The sequence below is a fragment of the Lycorma delicatula genome, chromosome 1 (assembly GCF_047948215.1).
Source record: "Lycorma delicatula isolate Av1 chromosome 1, ASM4794821v1, whole genome shotgun sequence".
Classification (NCBI taxonomy): domain Eukaryota; kingdom Metazoa; phylum Arthropoda; class Insecta; order Hemiptera; family Fulgoridae; genus Lycorma; species Lycorma delicatula.
Window position 1 is genome coordinate 56,881,478 of NC_134455.1, and position 19,217 is coordinate 56,900,694.

Genomic DNA, 19,217 nt, shown 5'->3' on the forward strand with positions numbered 1-19,217 from the left:
AAGTAGCTCGAGAGAGTGCTAATCTCATCCCGCGTGCAACCACGCTTCTCCAATTGAAACAAGGCAGAGGGCCACCACAGGTTATAAATGCCCCAGGTTTGTCCAAGAAGACACCGAGTACATATTTGCACTCGCTGCCTGAAGCCAGATCCAGGACCCTAAGAATTGTGATAAAATACAGTTGTTTTAGCTGTTTGTTTGAATCTAATATAATTCAAGTAAATTTGTTAATTGATCGGTTGTGATTTAGTTTAGATTGGCAACAGCCATATTGTTTTTTTGTGATTGGTCGTTGTGTTTGATAGCGGCCATCTTGCATTAATCTGATTGGTCTTTCCTGTGTTTACATTGTCATCTGATTTATTGGACTTGTTTTTGACAGTGAACAACTTTAAAATAATTTTATAGTCTTTGTTTGTTTTTATTAAATTAATATTAACTATGTTTGATAAAAGAGGTAAGAAGAGTAAGTCCAGGCGGGCAAAATGCGCTCCTGGTGAAGTAGTAGCTGAAGTGCAGCCTGATGATTCCTCCTCATCAGGAGATGATGAGCCAAGGGCTAGGGTATCTCTACCTGGGTTAAGGATTTGGTGCAGGGTTTTGTTCAAGCGACAGGGCATGTGGGAAGTTCTGCTTCGCTTGTGAGGGGATTTAATGAGCAATATGAAACGCTTATGCAGTTCTTAGAGAGTCCCAGGAGCAGTTCAGCTAAGGTACGTGAAAGGGTTATCCTCAGAATGAAAGAATTTAAAGCAATTGTTTCTGCCACTGTGGAATGGTATGATAAGTTGGTTGAGAGGTCTCCAGAAGTGCGTGAGATGATTGAAAAAGGTTTTTGTTCCAGTTGTGGTGTCTCAACGTAAGCCTTATTCTCAAGTACTAAAGGAGAAATGGGATGCCAATTTGTCTCAAAAGCAGTATGAGGTTGTTTTCATTAATTATAGGAAGGGGAATTGGCGAAATCTAGCAAGGAAATGAAGGATGATGAGTTTCAGGTAGTCCTTTGCCTGAGAATTTATATATATGTAAGACAAAGAAGGGGCTCGTTGTCGCTGCCGATGACAAAGAGACAATTAATGTAATTTCTGACTCCCTTGATGTCAGTAAAACCAACATGAAAGTCACCCCTAAAAGGAAGAGGCGTCCTAAGGTATGATACTGTATGATACTGATCGACGTCTATCTGAGGAGGAGTTAATGACTCTCATACGGGAGCAAAATACTCAGATGGCTGAGGTGGCCTTCAAGGCTGATTGTAGACTGTTATTCAAAACAGGTAGGCGCAAGGCAGAGAATTACCATGATGTCTTTGAGGTGCATCCTAAACTATTGAAGGCTTCGTATCTGAGGGCAGGTTGTTTATTGACTTTTCTGTGTGTAAACTCAAAGAATATCCAGATGTTCAACATTGTTTTCAAGTCAGCCAGTTTGGACTCACAGCTAAACTGTATAAACATCTGGTGGTAGTATGCTCCTACTGTGGTGATGAAGGACACAAACGAGAGGAATGTGCTAAGAAGTTGGAGAGCCCGACTTGTATAAACTGCAGACGTCTTCGGAAGGACCATAAACACTCTGTGAATAGTAAGGGTTGTGCTTGTTATCAAAGGGCTCTCACAATGTATTACAATTCAATATCGTTAGATGGTTCAAATTGAGCAATTAATGCAGAGGATGCTTACATTGTACAGACTGAACTTGGCGAGATTGCCATACATAGGGGGTTGGATGTTGTCCACTTGCAGAATCTGTATGTTGTGTCTGGTGAACTGCCAGGTCTTTCACATTGGAAGAAATTTTATTTTGGTTCTGATAGCGTGTCTGCTGTACTGTGCAGAAGGGAACTTGAATGTCTCTTCATTTGACAGCTCTCTAACGATCATGTTTGTGTCTGAGAGTAGGTTGTACGTCGATTTAACGTCCTGTAGAGTTAAGGAGTACGTGGATGTACAAAGTGCTATCCTTTAGGCCACAGAGCCAAATTCTGTAAGTATGCGTCAGTCTGCGCGCATTGTGGCGGAAAGGCCACAAGCGCGACGATTGTCCACAGGAAGCCGAGGCTCCATCTTGCACAAACTTAAAAGTTTGCGCAAAGAATGCAAACATTCAGTCAACAGTAAGGACTGTGGCTGTTACTTGCGTGCGGTAGAATTGTACTTCAATTCCTTGGATAGTTAATATTCTTTTTTGAAGCTTGATGTTTGTACGTAGTGTAACGCCCATCAAATAGCTGGGTGATCCACCAGGCCATGCGATTTTTAAGTTTTCCTATCATATTGTGATCCATTTGTTCCTCGATGCAGGGGGTTTTTGGTTTTAGGTTTTTATGCGATCCAAATCGCTTCTTTAGCAACAGTTATGATAATGACTGTGGGCACTTCTTGCGAGTTGTTGACTCTGGTTGCAGGGTCGCTTCTGCATTGGACTCAAATAGATCTTTGCTTGTAGTTGCGGTAGTCTCAACTTCGACTGAGTGCGTTAGTTTAATAGTTGTGAGACCTGGTAGAGTTCTTTATCTCTTTGCGGTTTCTACTGTTGTGACTTCACTGCAAAATTTTGATTATCTTACTTCTCATAACCTGTTCTGGCGTCTGAGGGCATCATGGTAGGCTAGGATTCCGCCTGATAAGTTTCAAGTAAAGTAGTTTCAAGTTTCAATGGGGGGGTCGTGCCCGGAAGTGTGATTTTCATTTTCCCGGGTACGATTTAACTCACAGCCTAATATAACCTACGTTTTATTGATTCCAGTTTTTGTCTTCCTCTACGGCTTTATCTTCTACTCAATCTCTTTCACCCAACTAACTGAATTTGGTCATCTATGACCAAACTGCTCAGTATATATCTCCTGCCATAAATTCTTTATAAGACTTCCCTTAAGACGTCATTATGATTTTATCAATTCACCTAATTTAAAATCCTTCTGTAATATGTATTTCCTTTCTATTTTTTCTATATCTATGTTTCATACCGTAAAATGCTGGATTCCACAATTATTTTTAAGAATTTATTTTATAATTCTTTCTAAACCTGAATGATACTAGCAGAGGTAATTTTTTGATGAAATTTTCCTGTATAATCCTTCCAATTATTCTTTTCCACCTATGAGTTTTTCCCCTAAATCGCAATTTTCCTTCGACATCTTCAAAGCAAACTAATTTTAGTTTAATTCCCTCAAAATTTTCTTTTATGTTATATATTATTTTTACTATACTGGTAGTATATTTTCTCTAACTCACTGTATCTCTCCAACATCATCCTTCTTAGTTACTTGCACCTTCTAATAATTTCCTTTCTTACTTTTTAATCCTATCTTCTTCACAATTTATATTTTTATACTTTCTCCATAAATCCATCAGTTCCATTGAATTTCTTATTATCTGTAGGCTTCTACTTTATGATAGTTTTTTAGCTAAAATTTCTTTGTCTGCTTTGATTATTTCCTCTTTTAACTAAATCCATTTCTTTTTTAATGGATTTACTATTGTAATAGTTTCAAGGCACATACCTACAATTTTTCTAATACAAATTTCATAACTGTTGGGGCAAGTTACATAAAATAAAATTATACATAGCTCATATTTGCAAAAAATATTGGACTTTATGTTTTACAGAATGAAATGAGAATTATATAACCATGTTTATAAAAACTGCAAAATGCATTATCGTAAATTTATATACAACAGTTCTATTTATACAATTACAGTATGGGTAAATTTGTTACCTTTAATATTTCCTTGAGATACACAAAGTATATAATAATAACAACTTACACAAAGTATATAACAATGATACAACCTTGTTATTTAATGGACGATTACCTTATTATTTAACAGATGAATTATTGTTCAATGAAAAACATTAATATCTTAATATTTACTTAAGCAGAATTGTAATCTGAACTAACATCGTAGAAGTTTAACAGACAATTACTGTAGGATGAAAAACAATATTTTGCTGTTAACTTGCACAGAATGTAATCTCACAATCGTGAATTTTATATACGTCGACATGAATTCCTTTGATTTTTATGAAGCATACAATTATAAAGAAGAAAAATCACAAACATAATATTTAAAGAATTTTTGACATGCAACTTAGATTAACATATTATAACATAACGGAGAATATTACAAAGATTCATACGGATTATAACATGACAGAAGATTAGCAGAGTTCACACAATAAAGATTCATGAGTTTTAAAACATAACATAAGATACTTCAGAATTAATTGAAACATATAATTTTTTAACAAGAAAACTTAACAATTTTAGAGAGAACGTAACAAGAGAGTTTTTACATTGTGTAGTGTCATAAGATTGAAGTGTACTGATAGAGCATGGTTTTAATATGTGAAAAGAAAACAATACAACAATCCAAAAGATGATTTTCTTTTGTTTTAATTAAAAGTTCTTATTACCATTTAAGATATAAACACATGAAATAATGTAGTTAAATCTTAATAAATAATCAATACTGAAGGTATAAATGAAAAAATCAGCTGAGCATAAATAAATACATATGTTGAATGGAATACATAAATCCCAGTGTATGAAAAATTTCTTATTTATAATTGAAATATTCATTATACCGAAATAGTGTTAAATTTTAGAGGAAAATAAGTTAAATACCAAGTTGAAACTGCTTTGTGCATTGGTGTAAACAACAACATTTTCTTTTAGCATATCTCTGACACATTTCTTAACATTTAGTTTCATAAGTTTCAGTCAACTCTTCTTCCTAAATAACTACATTGTTTTTAGCATCAATGTTTGTTAGTGGGTATGTTTACAGTCCACAATTCTTTCTTGAAGAATGCTCTTTATTTACTTATAACCATGATACTGTTTCTTTCACCTATCTACAGTCTGTGCACATCCACTCTATTCATTAGCAGTTGGGTTCCCAATATATTATTCAAAATGTTTAGGCATACATAAGCTAACTGCAGTTACTGCTCTAAATTTTATAATGGGGGAAAATGATACACATACTTGCATGAAAACCTCACATTAAATATGGCATCAAAGTAAAACTTTACAAATCACCTCATAGAAAGTGGAACAACACTCACACCCCTACGCAAACACATTAACCATGAAAAGAGAATTTTGACAAATAATAGAGATGGACTGGTTTTATGCAGTTTTGTACCTAAAGTGAAGGATCTTAGTGCACTCCCTTGTCAACCACACTCAAAAAATTATTTTGTTTAATTATATCACCTAAACTTATTAAAAATATATTCTTCTTCTTATCATATTTATTATTATTTTATTAAAATATTAATTTTCATTCACACACAATATCTCTTTTAATGTTCATTGGTTTATTTTAGTTTATTTTAGGATTTTGAGGTAATCTTTTTTCAGTATTCAGATTAGGGAGAAATAAATAACAAGAGCCAAACACACCTATGAAAACTTATTATTCATTTTCTTTCTGCTGAAAATAAGTAGTAATAAAGAAAATTGAAATTTGTTATAAATTTCACAAAACTAATTAAAATTTTTATTAATTTTTGTAGAATTTTTTTCAGTTTGAAATACTAAAGACAATTTTTAATGCCCATTATTTTAATTGATGTTTATTTATATAAAAAAAAAACAAATTTTCATACTTTGGGGAACACAACATTTTGAAAGGTTCAAACCTATTAAGATTTAAATATAACTGACATTTTTCAAATGATTTACAAAATTTATATATAATAGGTTTGATTTTTTTTAGTTTTTGAACAGATGACCACTATAAATAAACAGTGAGAATAAAGTAATGTTGATGAGGCTGTGTGAAGTGTTCAAACCATACTCTATTTTTTTATTTATAGACAATGAAACAGAAATTAAAATACTAGAATCTAGGGAGATAATTAACCAGACCGTTTTTGAACATACCAAAAGTTGATGATAAGTTGTGATATAGTTGTGTCTAACTTATAATTAAATTGAGCAATAGGTTAACTGCAATGAAGGGGCCGCAATCCTAAATATTATGACATCCCTTATACCTGCCAAAATGTAATGCAAAAAACTGTCACAATATGCAAGTCTATTCATAACATTTTATTTGAGAATTATGAATATATATAAAAAGAACTAAAACAGCTAGTAAATTGTGACTGAATTTGACTTAAGTAAATGATTTTTCTGTCTTCATGGTGCTTTTCCTAACCCACCGCCCAAGGCGACTGCCTCGCTCGTTATAGTATAAGATTGGCTCTGGTAATATGTGAAAATCACAAACCTAACAACTTTGAATCATAAGAAACTTTAAAGTATACTGAATTTGGCAAAAAAAAAACACATACTAAACAAACAAATAAACATAGATCAAACATTATTTTCACCACATAAATGGTTTCCTAACAGTTTGAAAACAAGTCAAAAAATTAGCAACACCTTGGTGAAACTGCATGATAATTCTGAAAAGATCTTCTGGAAGCTTATTTCTAGGTATTTAGAAAGAGAGTTGTAATTATTTTATTTTTTTGCCATTCATTAAATATAAATTTGTCATAGATATTCAAAGAAGAATGGGTTTTCATAGAGAATTTAGTTTTTCCCACATGAACCGAATTCCCTCACAGAATATTATTTTAAGCGACATAAAAACATTTAACAACAAGAAGTGTTAGATACTTTTTTCAACTGATCTCCAACTGTTTGGACTCATGAAAACTCTGAACGGGAAAGCCCTATACAACCTTGATGATCAATAAGACGAGATTAATTATCATTGAATGTATCGGATAATATAACAGTACATAGTACACTCCAACATGATCTTTCTTTTCTCCTCTACAAAATTATAACTGTTCAGAACATTTGGTCAATGATTGCCTTGGTTTAGTACAAAATTCATTTTAGTACTATGTAAAAACTACAATATTACAAAAATTAATTATGTCAGATAAAACTCATTACCATTTAACAGGATATATTTAACACAAAACTGTAGATACTGGTCTCCTGAACAACATTACCTTGCCTGATCAACCACAGTATTATGAAAAGTTAATTTTTTGTTAACGAATGAATCTGCTTAATGTGATAAGTTTAATACATTTGCAGTGCAGTTTAGACCAACTAAGCCTTATTTTTTAAGTAAATATTGAAAAAAAAACAACAGTAACAGTTGAGAGACATGCTGGTATGTTTAATGCTGAACAATGAATTACAATGTTAAAAAAAAAACAATGAACGTCGGTTTCAATAAGATGATGCTTCACTATATGCCACGAAATATCCTTATCCATAGGTGCTTATCCAATTAGGCACAAACAGTGCTTCCTAGTTGGTTGATTTCTTAAAATGGAAACATACATTAACCATCATTATCCATAAATGTTTTATTTCTTTTTGTATAATATTTAAAAACAAATCTTTATTATAAAAATTAAGATCAATAAAGAATCGATCTTTGAAGGAATCAAAACCACAAATAACAACAAGCTGGAACGCGACTTTCATAATTTCAAGAACTGGTATGAAAAATATAATTTCTACAATTAAATAGATATTTGTCAACTGTTATGTTTAAAAAGTCTTTTTAAATAGAATAAAATTCATTAATTATACTTTTTTAATACTCTAATATTACTAGTAAATTGATCCAATAATTCACACAGGTAGTTGGAAAATTGTAACATTCTCCTCTTGTACTCTACACCCATTTCATAACTGTGAAAATAAAACTTAAAGGTAATAACATCACAAAATAAAAAAATAAAAGATGAATTAAAACAATATCATTTTACTTCATGTATGCATAATTATAGTTTTGTATTACAGCAAAATAATTCATTATGATAGGGCACTTGAAAACCATGTAATTTTTATAGGAATAATATCACTTATAATAAAATCAAAATTAATTGATTTAATGGATATATAAATCAAAATTTTGGTAGTAGGTGTGTTTTCTTTTAGAAATTAATTTTTCTTTAGAAAAACCAGGATGTGATTACTCATATTTTTAATTAAAATATTAAAAAAGATATATGTATATGTAAAAGAAAAGACAAATAGATTTCCTCACAATAAAATGAGGGCTGTTTTTCTTATCTTCACCACAACATGAAACCAAACTAGTAAATGGACTACATTAAAGAAAAAAGCGTTTTTGTCTCTCTCCTTTCAATTTGTTACTAAAGAGAGGGTCAACCCTGCAGAATTCAACAACCTCTGCAGAGTTGTAACAAGTAATAAACTTTCCTTAACAGTACCTTGGATGAGAATCATGAATACTTACCCAAAATAAAGAAAAGTTTTAATATACATTTTACTCCATTCATTTAAACAGTATATACTCGTCGTATCTGTTTAAACTCTTATCTGAGTTCAATTTCCTAGAAAATTATTTAATTTATGATGTGCATGAAGAAACACACTTGGCTAATTTACATAGGTAGCCTGTATATATATAAATATTTCAATTATCTAAAAGTAGTATCCATTCTAGTCTATTGATTTTGAATACAAAACAATAAACAGATTAAAAATAAAATAATCAAATATAACTCAATGATTGAAAGTACATTTCAATCCTTAGGAAAATTTCAGTCTTGATTCCTAATTACTAGTAATTAAATTATTAATAAAAGTTATAATTATCTTTAATATAAAAAAGTAAAGAAAATCTTATTTTAAAAGTAGTTAAGATTTCATAAGCCAGGATTCAGAATGAAAAACATATGTAGCTGAAAAATTACTGTTTATTGAACCGATTTAGTAAACTGTCATGTCAATAAATATTTTTCCATCAGAAATTTTATTTTAAAATAAAATACATTACTGATAGAAAATAAAAAATAATTAGAAAAATCAAATTATTTGTTACACAAATAACAAGCTAATGATAGCTAATTAAATAATGATGATAAATACTTTACAAAAATTAGAAAAATTATAACAAAAAAAAACAAATTTAAAATCATCATTCAAAAATTTTATAAACTCACACACTAGAAATTATAAAAATAAAACATTGTAATGAATAAATATATAATAAAAAATAATTAATATTTTAATCACCTTACCAGCAAAAAAGTATACTCTTAACATACAAACAGTCATTACTGTGTACTCATTTTAATTGTTGACTTATTATAATACTTTTAATCTCCTGATGATAATTTAAAAAACTAAAAGATCTTGAGAACATATATCTTTTTTGTTGGTAAGGTGGTTAAAAAATTTGTAATTATTTTTTATTATTAAAATATATCAGCAGAAACCACGTTTAAGAAGAAATGTATACATTTATGTTGAAAATAATTTCAAATTAATTTAAAAAATCTTAACTGCTAAATAGATGATGACAAAACACTGAAAAAATGATAATACTGATAACAAAATGATACACACTGAATAAAATGATAACACTAAAAATGATGACAAAATACAGAAAAACATTGAACTACAATAACAGATTGGCGTATATCAGTTGGTAATACCTCTTTGCAAAATTCAGTTTTAAGTGGCGTACCTAAAATACAAAAAACAAATATTTAACTAAGACTATTAATTATTTCAAATCTAGATCTGCTTATCACATAGCAAGTAAATATCAACTAAGAAATTAAGAACAAGATTAAACATTAAAAATTAACATACTCATTCATAATAATAGAAAAATGTTGTGAGTTAATAAAACACTGATAAAAATGCGTACAAAAAATATAATGTGGTTTACTTACAAGAACACAAATATTGCAGCTAATGAGACCAGAGAAACTGTAACACATTAATTTTATTAAAAAAAGAAAGACTGTACCATGTTTTAAAAAATTGTCATACATTGAATTTTTGTTTAGTTGGATGTAACTTTCAATGTTTTGTATTATGATAACCCTTGAATAAAAAATAAAAAAACAATTTTTAAATCAATTGCAATTCACTTTTAATTTAACATATCAGTGCTAAATTAGATTCAGATAAACTTTCACCTCAAATCTAAAGTATCGTAAATTTAAAAACTGTACTACATTTTTCTGATTCATTTATCCATATAATGTATTACTTACTACATTTATCTGACCTGACCAAATCCAGCCAACATGCAGTAATGAAGACAGCCCGAGTGACGAAATTTCCCTAAGTTTAACTCACCAGCCATCCATCATCTTTTCCTACTGCTTACATTCATGTCACTTCCAGCACATATGACTCCCTCCAGAAAGGGGAGCGCATTGCATCTTCCAAACACTAGGGCCCTCGAAAAGTGTGTTCCTGCTAGAGTGGAAAACACTAGCACTGAAAGGACTTCAGGGGACGAAATGAAGTGCAATCACACCGGGAGAACGAAGCTCATACATGGCTAGTCTCCCTAAGTCAGCCCCAATCAACAAATTCTCCAGGGTCTAAAAGATCAGAATGCAGCTAATAATTCCATCCATAAATAAAACAAAATAATTATATCCATCACTAAATAAATAATTACCCGCTCAATAAATGAAAGACACAGCAGTAAGGAACATTTGTCCAGGTTCTGCAATTAGTAGGAAGAATCAAATTCTCCTGCTATCCTTGCATTGCATTCTGTACATTTTTCACCTGCGTGTAAAATGTACAACCGTAAGTTAGTTAGCTAAATAATAAAACCAGTAAAATAAAAATTATGAAATTTAATTTCATTTACTGAGAAAAAGACACATGCACAAAATATATAGACTAGATATATTAATAAATAAAATTAAGTTTTTATTAAAAGCTTCCTAAGCCTCCTAATTAAAAGCTGGTTTTTTCCTGAAAGTTTTGTACACTAATTTTCATTGTTGATAGATTCATTAAATCTTCAGAATTTGAAATTCCCATTTTATTATTTCAACTATTTTCACCTTTTTAGTCATTCAGTTTGTATGACATGCCACACTTCTTATTCATTAACTTCTTAGAAATGTTATCCCATTATATCCTGTTTTCACTGAAGACTAAGATCTTTCAGTTTTACTTGTTGAGGTTAAATTGTAGTACTAAATTGTTGTTGTATCTACTTACTACATACAACCCACTTCTGATATAATCTACGTACTTATACAACCTAACAAACTCAATTATTTTTTGCTATATTTTGTCCTTGAGGATCAGCAAAAAAAAAAGATTATTTAATAATATTAACTCTTTTAAATTGATAAACTGAAGTAAAGATAAACTAAGAACTTTAAAATATTGACATCACAATGCCTGCTCTCTTTTATCCTGGCGTCAACTGATATTATTACTGGTGAACAGACACATACGCATATTTAGAATGGGGTAAAAAATATTTTGGATTTGGATTAATTTTATTTAATTGTTTAATACATCACTATGATGTGGTTTATATGTTTCAACATGTTCACTTGAATTATGACGACCCCATTTTTGTGTTTGTGTAGAATAACATTGTCATTGAGGATGGATTTATGATTTATAACTATGAAGTGATTGGCAAATGCTTACTCAGTATTGCTACTAAAGTTTTTAATTATTTCAGTAACATTGTATAATAATGCAACCTGTTTGACCAATATAGAACAACATGCAGTCACAGCAGTCAGTTCATATATTTTAGATACATTGTGTTTTATTTGACAATTGTGGTCGGTGTGAAAAGGTTGGTTGTGCATTTTTTTTTCAGAAGGTCAGTTCTTCCCACATTTTTTTATTTATGAGCTACTTTCTTTGAATCTTTTATTATGTACAAGTATGTTTAATGTTATGCATTTTTTTTTTGGTTATCTTTATTTAATTTTTATTTATTTGAAATAGGAAGATATCGGCATATATGTTGTTAAATTCATTTTATATGTTGAATATTTCACATTGTTGAGTTCTTCAGTTATCATGGGTGTATTCAGCTGTTCTTAAAGCAGATAGTTGAAATGAAGTTGGATGATATGAGGTTTAGAGAAAAAGCATATTTATCATTCATTTTCTTCTCATTGTGAAAGCATGTTTTTGTCAGTTGCTTTTGTGACGATAATGTTGAGAAAATCCAATTGTTTGTTATGTTAAAACTCACCAATAAACTTTACACTTTAATTTTTTGCTTAATTAAAAGCAACTTCTGTTTTCAAGAAATGAATAATGACTGTTATTTTAAATAACAGATGAAATCCTTATAAAAAAAATTAGTAGATTTTTTATGAAGTACATAGTGTTTAATTTATCAAAGTAAAATAGTACATTGTATTTTATGTTTAATACCTCAAAGGGACAAATAAAGCATTAAACAAAATTCACACACACTTGCATGCGCGCGCGCACACACACACACACACACACACATACACACAAAGTGATTTAAGAATTAATGCCAATCTCTGTGGCAGAATAATAGCATCTCAGCCTTTCATTTAGAGGTCCTGGATTCAAATCCCAGTCAGGGATGTTATTTTCCATACGCTACAAATTTCCATTCTCATGGGGAAAGATGATCAAAGCAGTCAATGCCCATCAACTCAAAAAAAAAGATTAAACAAATTACAATAAACTAAAATGGGTTACTGTAGTCTGGTAATGGTACATTACAATCTATAATCAAGACTTTAAAATTAAGTTAGTTACAAAAAAAGGTATGAATGGTGACTTATGTAATTTGGATACTTCTTTAGTTGATTAAAATAAATATCAGATAAGAGAAATGTATCCAAATAATTAAATTAATAAAAATCACAAATATATAGGACATGGAGCATGCAATATAGTTAACAAACAAAAAAATGAAATATTTCAATAATAATAAAAATATAATTAAGTAACCTAAATGGAACAAACAAAATTGAATATGACTGTAATAAGTTTGGTAAACAAGCTGACCATTTACACAATATTTTTTCTGAACAAACTGGGCCTGTAAATGCATAATCATCTAATCTAGTGAATTTTAATTTTAATAAACAACAATAAATTTTAAAAAATTAGAAAATAATTTAAAACTACTTGATATAATTACAATAAAGATCACAAAATTAATAATAAATTGGAACAATTAGTAAAATATTACAAATTTAAATTTAAATTATGAACTGATGAATACTTTATGAGCAGGATCATTTATTTAAGTTGATACTAATTAAGAGACATTTTATCTTGAATTATATTAGCAGAACTTATTTTAACGATCTGAACCTAACATCATTAAATTTGTTTACTCTCAGAAAATCATCATATGCAGAAGTGAAATAAACAATTTTTAAAAATTAAATTATTTTTTAAAAAGAAATAGTTGAAAATAAGTTTTTAATACAATAAATGAATATTTTGACAAGATTTGCACTTAATTATCTATTGTACATATTAAGACTGGAATGTGTAAATGTATTATTCTACACATAAAAACTGGAATTGTACCCTTATTTGCTGGGAAAATCAAGGGAAATTATATTAAACCTTTATCAGTGAAGTATCGCAAATAAAAATTAATAATAAAAAAATTGTTCATTTAACGCAAATATGTGAATATAAATAGATACTTCAGAAATTATATTTTCCCCCTATTTTATACTAATTTTTTTTTTTGCAATTATGGGCATCAAATGTCTTGATTATTTAGTCTAATGGAAATTTGTAAGCATATGAAAAGTGCTTACAAATTATTAACCTTATTGGAATTTGAATTCAGATTCTCTGGATGAAAGGTTAAGTCGCTACCATTCCTCCTTGGAGATTGGCAAAAAAAAAATTATAATATTACTTTCAGACTTAGCTATAGCAGTTTCATCAGAAAAGAGGGTAATAATTCATTGTTAGGAATTATTAATAAGAGAAGCAAAAGACCAAGAAAAATTCTATGGCACCCTGTGTTCTTCATCTTGAAATGAGATCCTATATTCTATTTAGATGTCGCTGTAAAAGAAAAATTTCAGTTCTCTATTTACAGTTCATAAGGTACGCTTTCAACCAGCTATTATTAGACACTCTGGTAATACAGTGATTCAATATTTATTTGTATTAGCAAGAAATGTATGTTATAAGTTATATTTAGAAAGCAAGGCTGAAAATGATCTTAGGATCAACATGTAGTAAATGCATTAATATGTAAATAGATCTATACTTCACTGAACATACTCGTCTTAAAAAATATACATAAAAAAAAATATTTTTCAATAGATTTTTTTTAATTTATGACAAATTAACTGATGTGATATAGTAAAGAAAAACCCTAAACACAGTTATATAAACATTTTATAAACTTCCAAGAGTTAACTTTCACGGTTATCCTGTATCGTCAGTTGGTGATTAATTAATATTAATCACCAACTGATAGTTATAATTAACTATATGAAAAATGATTAAATATATTTAACTGTTGGAAATTTATTAAATGTTTGTATAACTGTATTTGGTGCTTTTCTTTACTATACCATATTAAGATCAATTAACACAGTGGCATCAATTAACTATGCCAATAAAATATTTGAATTTTCAGAAATTAATTGATATACTCACATTATAAGCAAATTATTATCATTCTACAGGTCACTTACATGTACAAGGATTCAGATACATAAAAACTTATTCATCTCATTGGCATTAAATAATTGTTTGTGGCTCATCTGGTATGAAGCAGTTGTTGATAACCTTCCAGTTCTCATGGCAAATGGGGTATGTATCAAAAATGTTTATATTTTTTGTCACAATACTAAATTTTCTAAAAAGTGTTAATACTTGAAATTATTATTTTTCTAACTTTATTCTACCTCATAATAATCTGTAAGTCCAACAGCAGGTGACAGTTGGTCTCGTTCAATTTCAGACCGACCAGCTCTGAAATAAGCTTCTCAAAAAAGCTTGTTGTTAAATTAATGTACTTAAATAAAGCTTGCAGCAAAGAAATTACCTAAGTATAAGAGTAATTACCTAAGTATAACCCATTCAAATATAATTAAAATTAATTGCAATCTGACTGGACATAAGTCATAGACACGATTTGTACATGTATACATTAGGTATTTCTCTAGCATCACATTATCTTTGTCATAAAAGGTGATCAGTGATGATGCTATGCAACAGGTTAAAGAAAAAATGATCATAGAATCATATCTGACAACAGCCAAATATTAAAAATTATTGTAACATATTGTATCACTAGTTAAAGAAGTGTATTTTAGTTATAGTAAATCAGTTGGTCACAGCCCCAAAAAAATTTTTACTCTTCTTACTATCTCTTTATAAACCCTTACATTAAATAGTTGTCACAATTAACAAACACAAACTTTTATTCTCCTTAAGCTCTCAAAATGAAACATTAGATTTATCTAATAACATTATTTTTCATTACTAACTGATAAGCTTTATAAAATTTTGTAGTCAATCTATAAATTGAATTTCATGAGATTTAACTTTATTGAGTAGTAATGAAAGTTAGTTTTTACTTAATTATACAGTAATTAATTTAAACATTATCTTAATAACTGTATCATTTGTAATATTTAATAATGGTTCAACTTTAATGAACTAAAAAACCTGTATAAACTATTTTTTTTTAAAGAAAAAGTCTTTCCGACCATATAATTCTGTTGTTGTCTTATCCCATACCAAATGAAATATTAATGTTGTTATTAAACTTTAAATAATAATGTAAGTGTGCATATCTGTTGTACTATATCCCCCTGATCCCCTGCCTACACACAATTATTTCTTATTTATGAACATATTACTTCTTCCAGCATTCAGTCATCAGTGCAGAAAATATCAATTCAACATTTTGTTTTAATTACATTACATCTGATTTCTAATTAATAAGGTCCGATAGATTTTTTTTTACTTTTTACTTTTGGCCAAATCAATTGGATAAAGTTCTTAGTGATAAAGTTTCTTATTACAATATAACTTATCTTCAGGTATTTTATCTAAAGTTTGATTTATTATAAGAAGGAAGTATGAAATATATGATAGTAACTGTGTACCTTTGCCACCATGATTTTGTGCATAGTAGGCTGCAGAATATACAGAATACTACCATGCACTCATTTTTGTTTTTTTTTTTTGTTTTTACTTATTTACTTATAATTAATTGATTTTATATACATTCTTCATCAATTATTTCTGATAATTTTACCAGTACACTCAGAATAATATATATGAAGAACATAAAGTGTCTCTTCTTCAAAGCCATTCTAACAATACTTAGTTTTGACTTTTAAAATTCAAGATTTAATTAATTTTTTATGTGCTAAAGAGTATTATTGATTTTTAAAACAATTCAGTCATTTTTTTGTATTTTTCAGGGTTCATATTATTATGATAATTTTTTCTAATCTGATTTAAAAATTAAAACATATTTGGAATTTTTATTCCACTACCAGAACATTTAATTAGTAGGCTTGGTTCTTTTAGATATCATTATTTACAGACATTAGCAGAATTTTCAGTCCAACCAAATATCATCAAGTGTTGTAATTTGCTATGTTTTTACCATGATGGTTGGCAATAAAAATTATTTAAAACTATCACCTTATTAAACTGACCAAACTAAAATTTCATAAATATAGATTTTTTTTTTTAAATTCTTGCATCATAACTCTATTACTTGTTCTTGCAGTCTTCATCCTGGTGCTGCTGTTCTCATCCTATCTACCAGCTGATGCATTATTGATAGTATCTTTGAGTTAAGCAGATATGTATTAAGAATGGTTGAAAAGTCTGTTATATTTCAATTTTGATAGTTCAAGTAGTACATCACTGTTATATGTTATTGTGTCTATAAATTTCATAATGTTGGAGTATGTTACAATGTAACCTATTTATGTCTAAGAAATACCAGAGTTGTCAGTGTTGATGAATCTATGATTTTTATCTACATGAGAGTTGGTAAATGTTTCTAGGAAGAACTTAAGTGTTCTGTGCACCTCTGTTTGAACCTTTCTTTTGTTTGACCAATGTTGAACATTGTACAACCAGATCAGTTCAGGTTACCCATCGGGTTGGTCTAGTGGTTAACGTGTCTTCCCAAATCAGCTGATTTGGAAAGTCGAGAGTTACAGCGTTCAAGCCAGTTATTTTTACACAGATTTGAATAGTAGATCGTGGATACCGGTGTTCTTTGGTGGTTGGGTTTCAATTAACCACACATCTCAGGAATGGTCGAACTGAGAATGTACAAGACTACACTTCATTTACACTCATACATATCATCCTCTGAAGAATTATCTAAACGGTAGTTACCGGAGGCAAAACAGGAAAAAAAGAGATCAGTTCAGGATAAATATTCCAAAAACATTGAATTTGTATGTGATTGTGTCCTGTGTGTAAGTTTGTTTGAAATGGTTTGTTTTGTTTTTTGTTCTGAAGGCAATATTGTACTCAGATTATTTTAATTTCTGTATGGCTAACTCAGAATTTTTTTTTTATGTGTGTTACTGTGATGTATTTTTTTACCTTTTTTTGTTTATTCAATACAAGCATGTGACAATAAGTATACTATTATATCCATTTATTTAAGTAAGGTAATCATTGAGTTCTAATATGAAATCCTCTGGTGATATGGTTGTGTTAACTAGTCTGTGGATTATACTTCTAAAAGTAGATAGTTCATAAAAGTATAGATGTGTAAGTGTTCTGTCCATTTTTATTTGAACAGAAATTCAAGGTTCTTCTATTTAAGTGTACACAGCTTTGTGAATGACATAAAACCCTGTCATTGTTGGTTTTCTATAAATTTTGAAAGAGTGTTTTCATTGGTTGGTTTTCGTGATGGTCAAATTACAAAAAAGTAAAAAAATAATTTTTCTAGACAGACAAGTTTTTTTTTAAAAAAGCAACAGAAACTTACTTTGTAGTATCAGACTAGAGGATTTCTTTTGATAAAGTATAAACAAAAATTGTAGATTTGCTTCGCACAACATTACAAAAACACTTTTAAAAAAGTAAAATAGTTGGCTGGATGAGAGAACAGACATTTATTAAGTAATATAACAAGAGTAATTTTAATTTAAAATATACAGAACAAACAAAAAAAAGCAAGAACTAAAAGAAGGAGCATTGATGTTAGGACAAGGGTGACTGAGGTGATGCAATGAAATAACCTGTGGCCAGAAATTACTTGAAAGCTGATCAGAATAAATTTATCTGAAGCTAAAATTTTAAGAAAATGTTTGTTCACAATAAACAGGTATTAAACAGTTAAAAAACTTATTTTATTAACAATTATAGAAAAAATACATAATAATAATAATAATAATAATGGCATGCATAATTAAATAACGTAATCAAGTGAGTGATATTCTTTTTTAACATCAAAGTTTGCTAAATGTTTGTGAAAGTTTTTCTATGATAACACAAAACATTTTTCTTTTTTGAATTTTATTACTATAAGAGATATTTCTATGATGGCTGAATATTGTTGTTAGTTTTCCTTGAAATAAACATATCTTATCCAACTTTACATAAGAGGAGTTAAACTAGATGTGGAGACCTGTCCATGTGGACAGTTTGGATAATTTAGACAATAGTTCAATACACTTCATTTACACTCATGCATAGTGAAGTATTATTCTCATTCATCCTCTGAAGTATTATCTGAACGGTAGTTACCGGAGGCTAAACAGGAAAAAAGAAAGAAAGACAATAGTTCAAACCCACCGGGTTGGTCTAGTAGTGAACTTATCTCCACAAATCAGCTGATTTCAAAGTTGAGAGTTCCAACTTTCAAATCCTAGTAAAGGCAGTTACTTTTATACATATTTGAATACTAGATCGCAGATACCAGTGTTCTTTGGTGGCTGGGTTTCAATTAACCACACATCTCAGATATGGTCGACCTGAGACTGTACAAGACTACACTTTACTTACACTCATACATATCATCCTCATTCATCCTCTGAAGTAATACCTGACAGTGATTCCCGGAGACTAAACAGAAAAAAAATACAATAGTTCAAGCTGCTGACATTTTAATTTCAGCTTGAACTGTTCAAAGAAGGGCTATATTAATTTATTTTTTTTGTTTCTTATGCATGTTCATAAATTCAAAGCTTTTTAATTAATTCCATCCTTTCCTAGATAAAAGAAAAATTAAATTTTCATTGAAATTGGAATATTAATAATGTGATTATTACTAATAAACTAATTAATAAATAATAACAAATTTTATTGTCTTTCTTTTGTTTTTTCATTATAAGTGCATTTATAATTCACTATCATGCCCTTTAACAAAACTTTGATGTAACTGCAGAACCTTTAGTATTATTACATATAATGAAACATTAAAACGTTTTTTAACTAGTTTTAA

General features: G+C 29.3%; 1 protein-coding gene across 2 annotated transcripts in view; it reads left to right on the plus strand.

Moving 5' to 3' along the window:
* The window catches only part of LOC142318102 (calcitonin gene-related peptide type 1 receptor-like), a 237,195-nt gene that overhangs the window by 191,344 nt on the left and 26,634 nt on the right, over window positions 1-19,217 (plus strand). For both annotated transcript variants that reach the window (XM_075354631.1, XM_075354632.1), the window contains exon 7: window positions 14,464-14,590. In XM_075354631.1, the coding sequence (XP_075210746.1) occupies window positions 14,464-14,590 (127 nt within the window). The remainder of the gene's footprint in view (window positions 1-14,463; window positions 14,591-19,217) is intronic.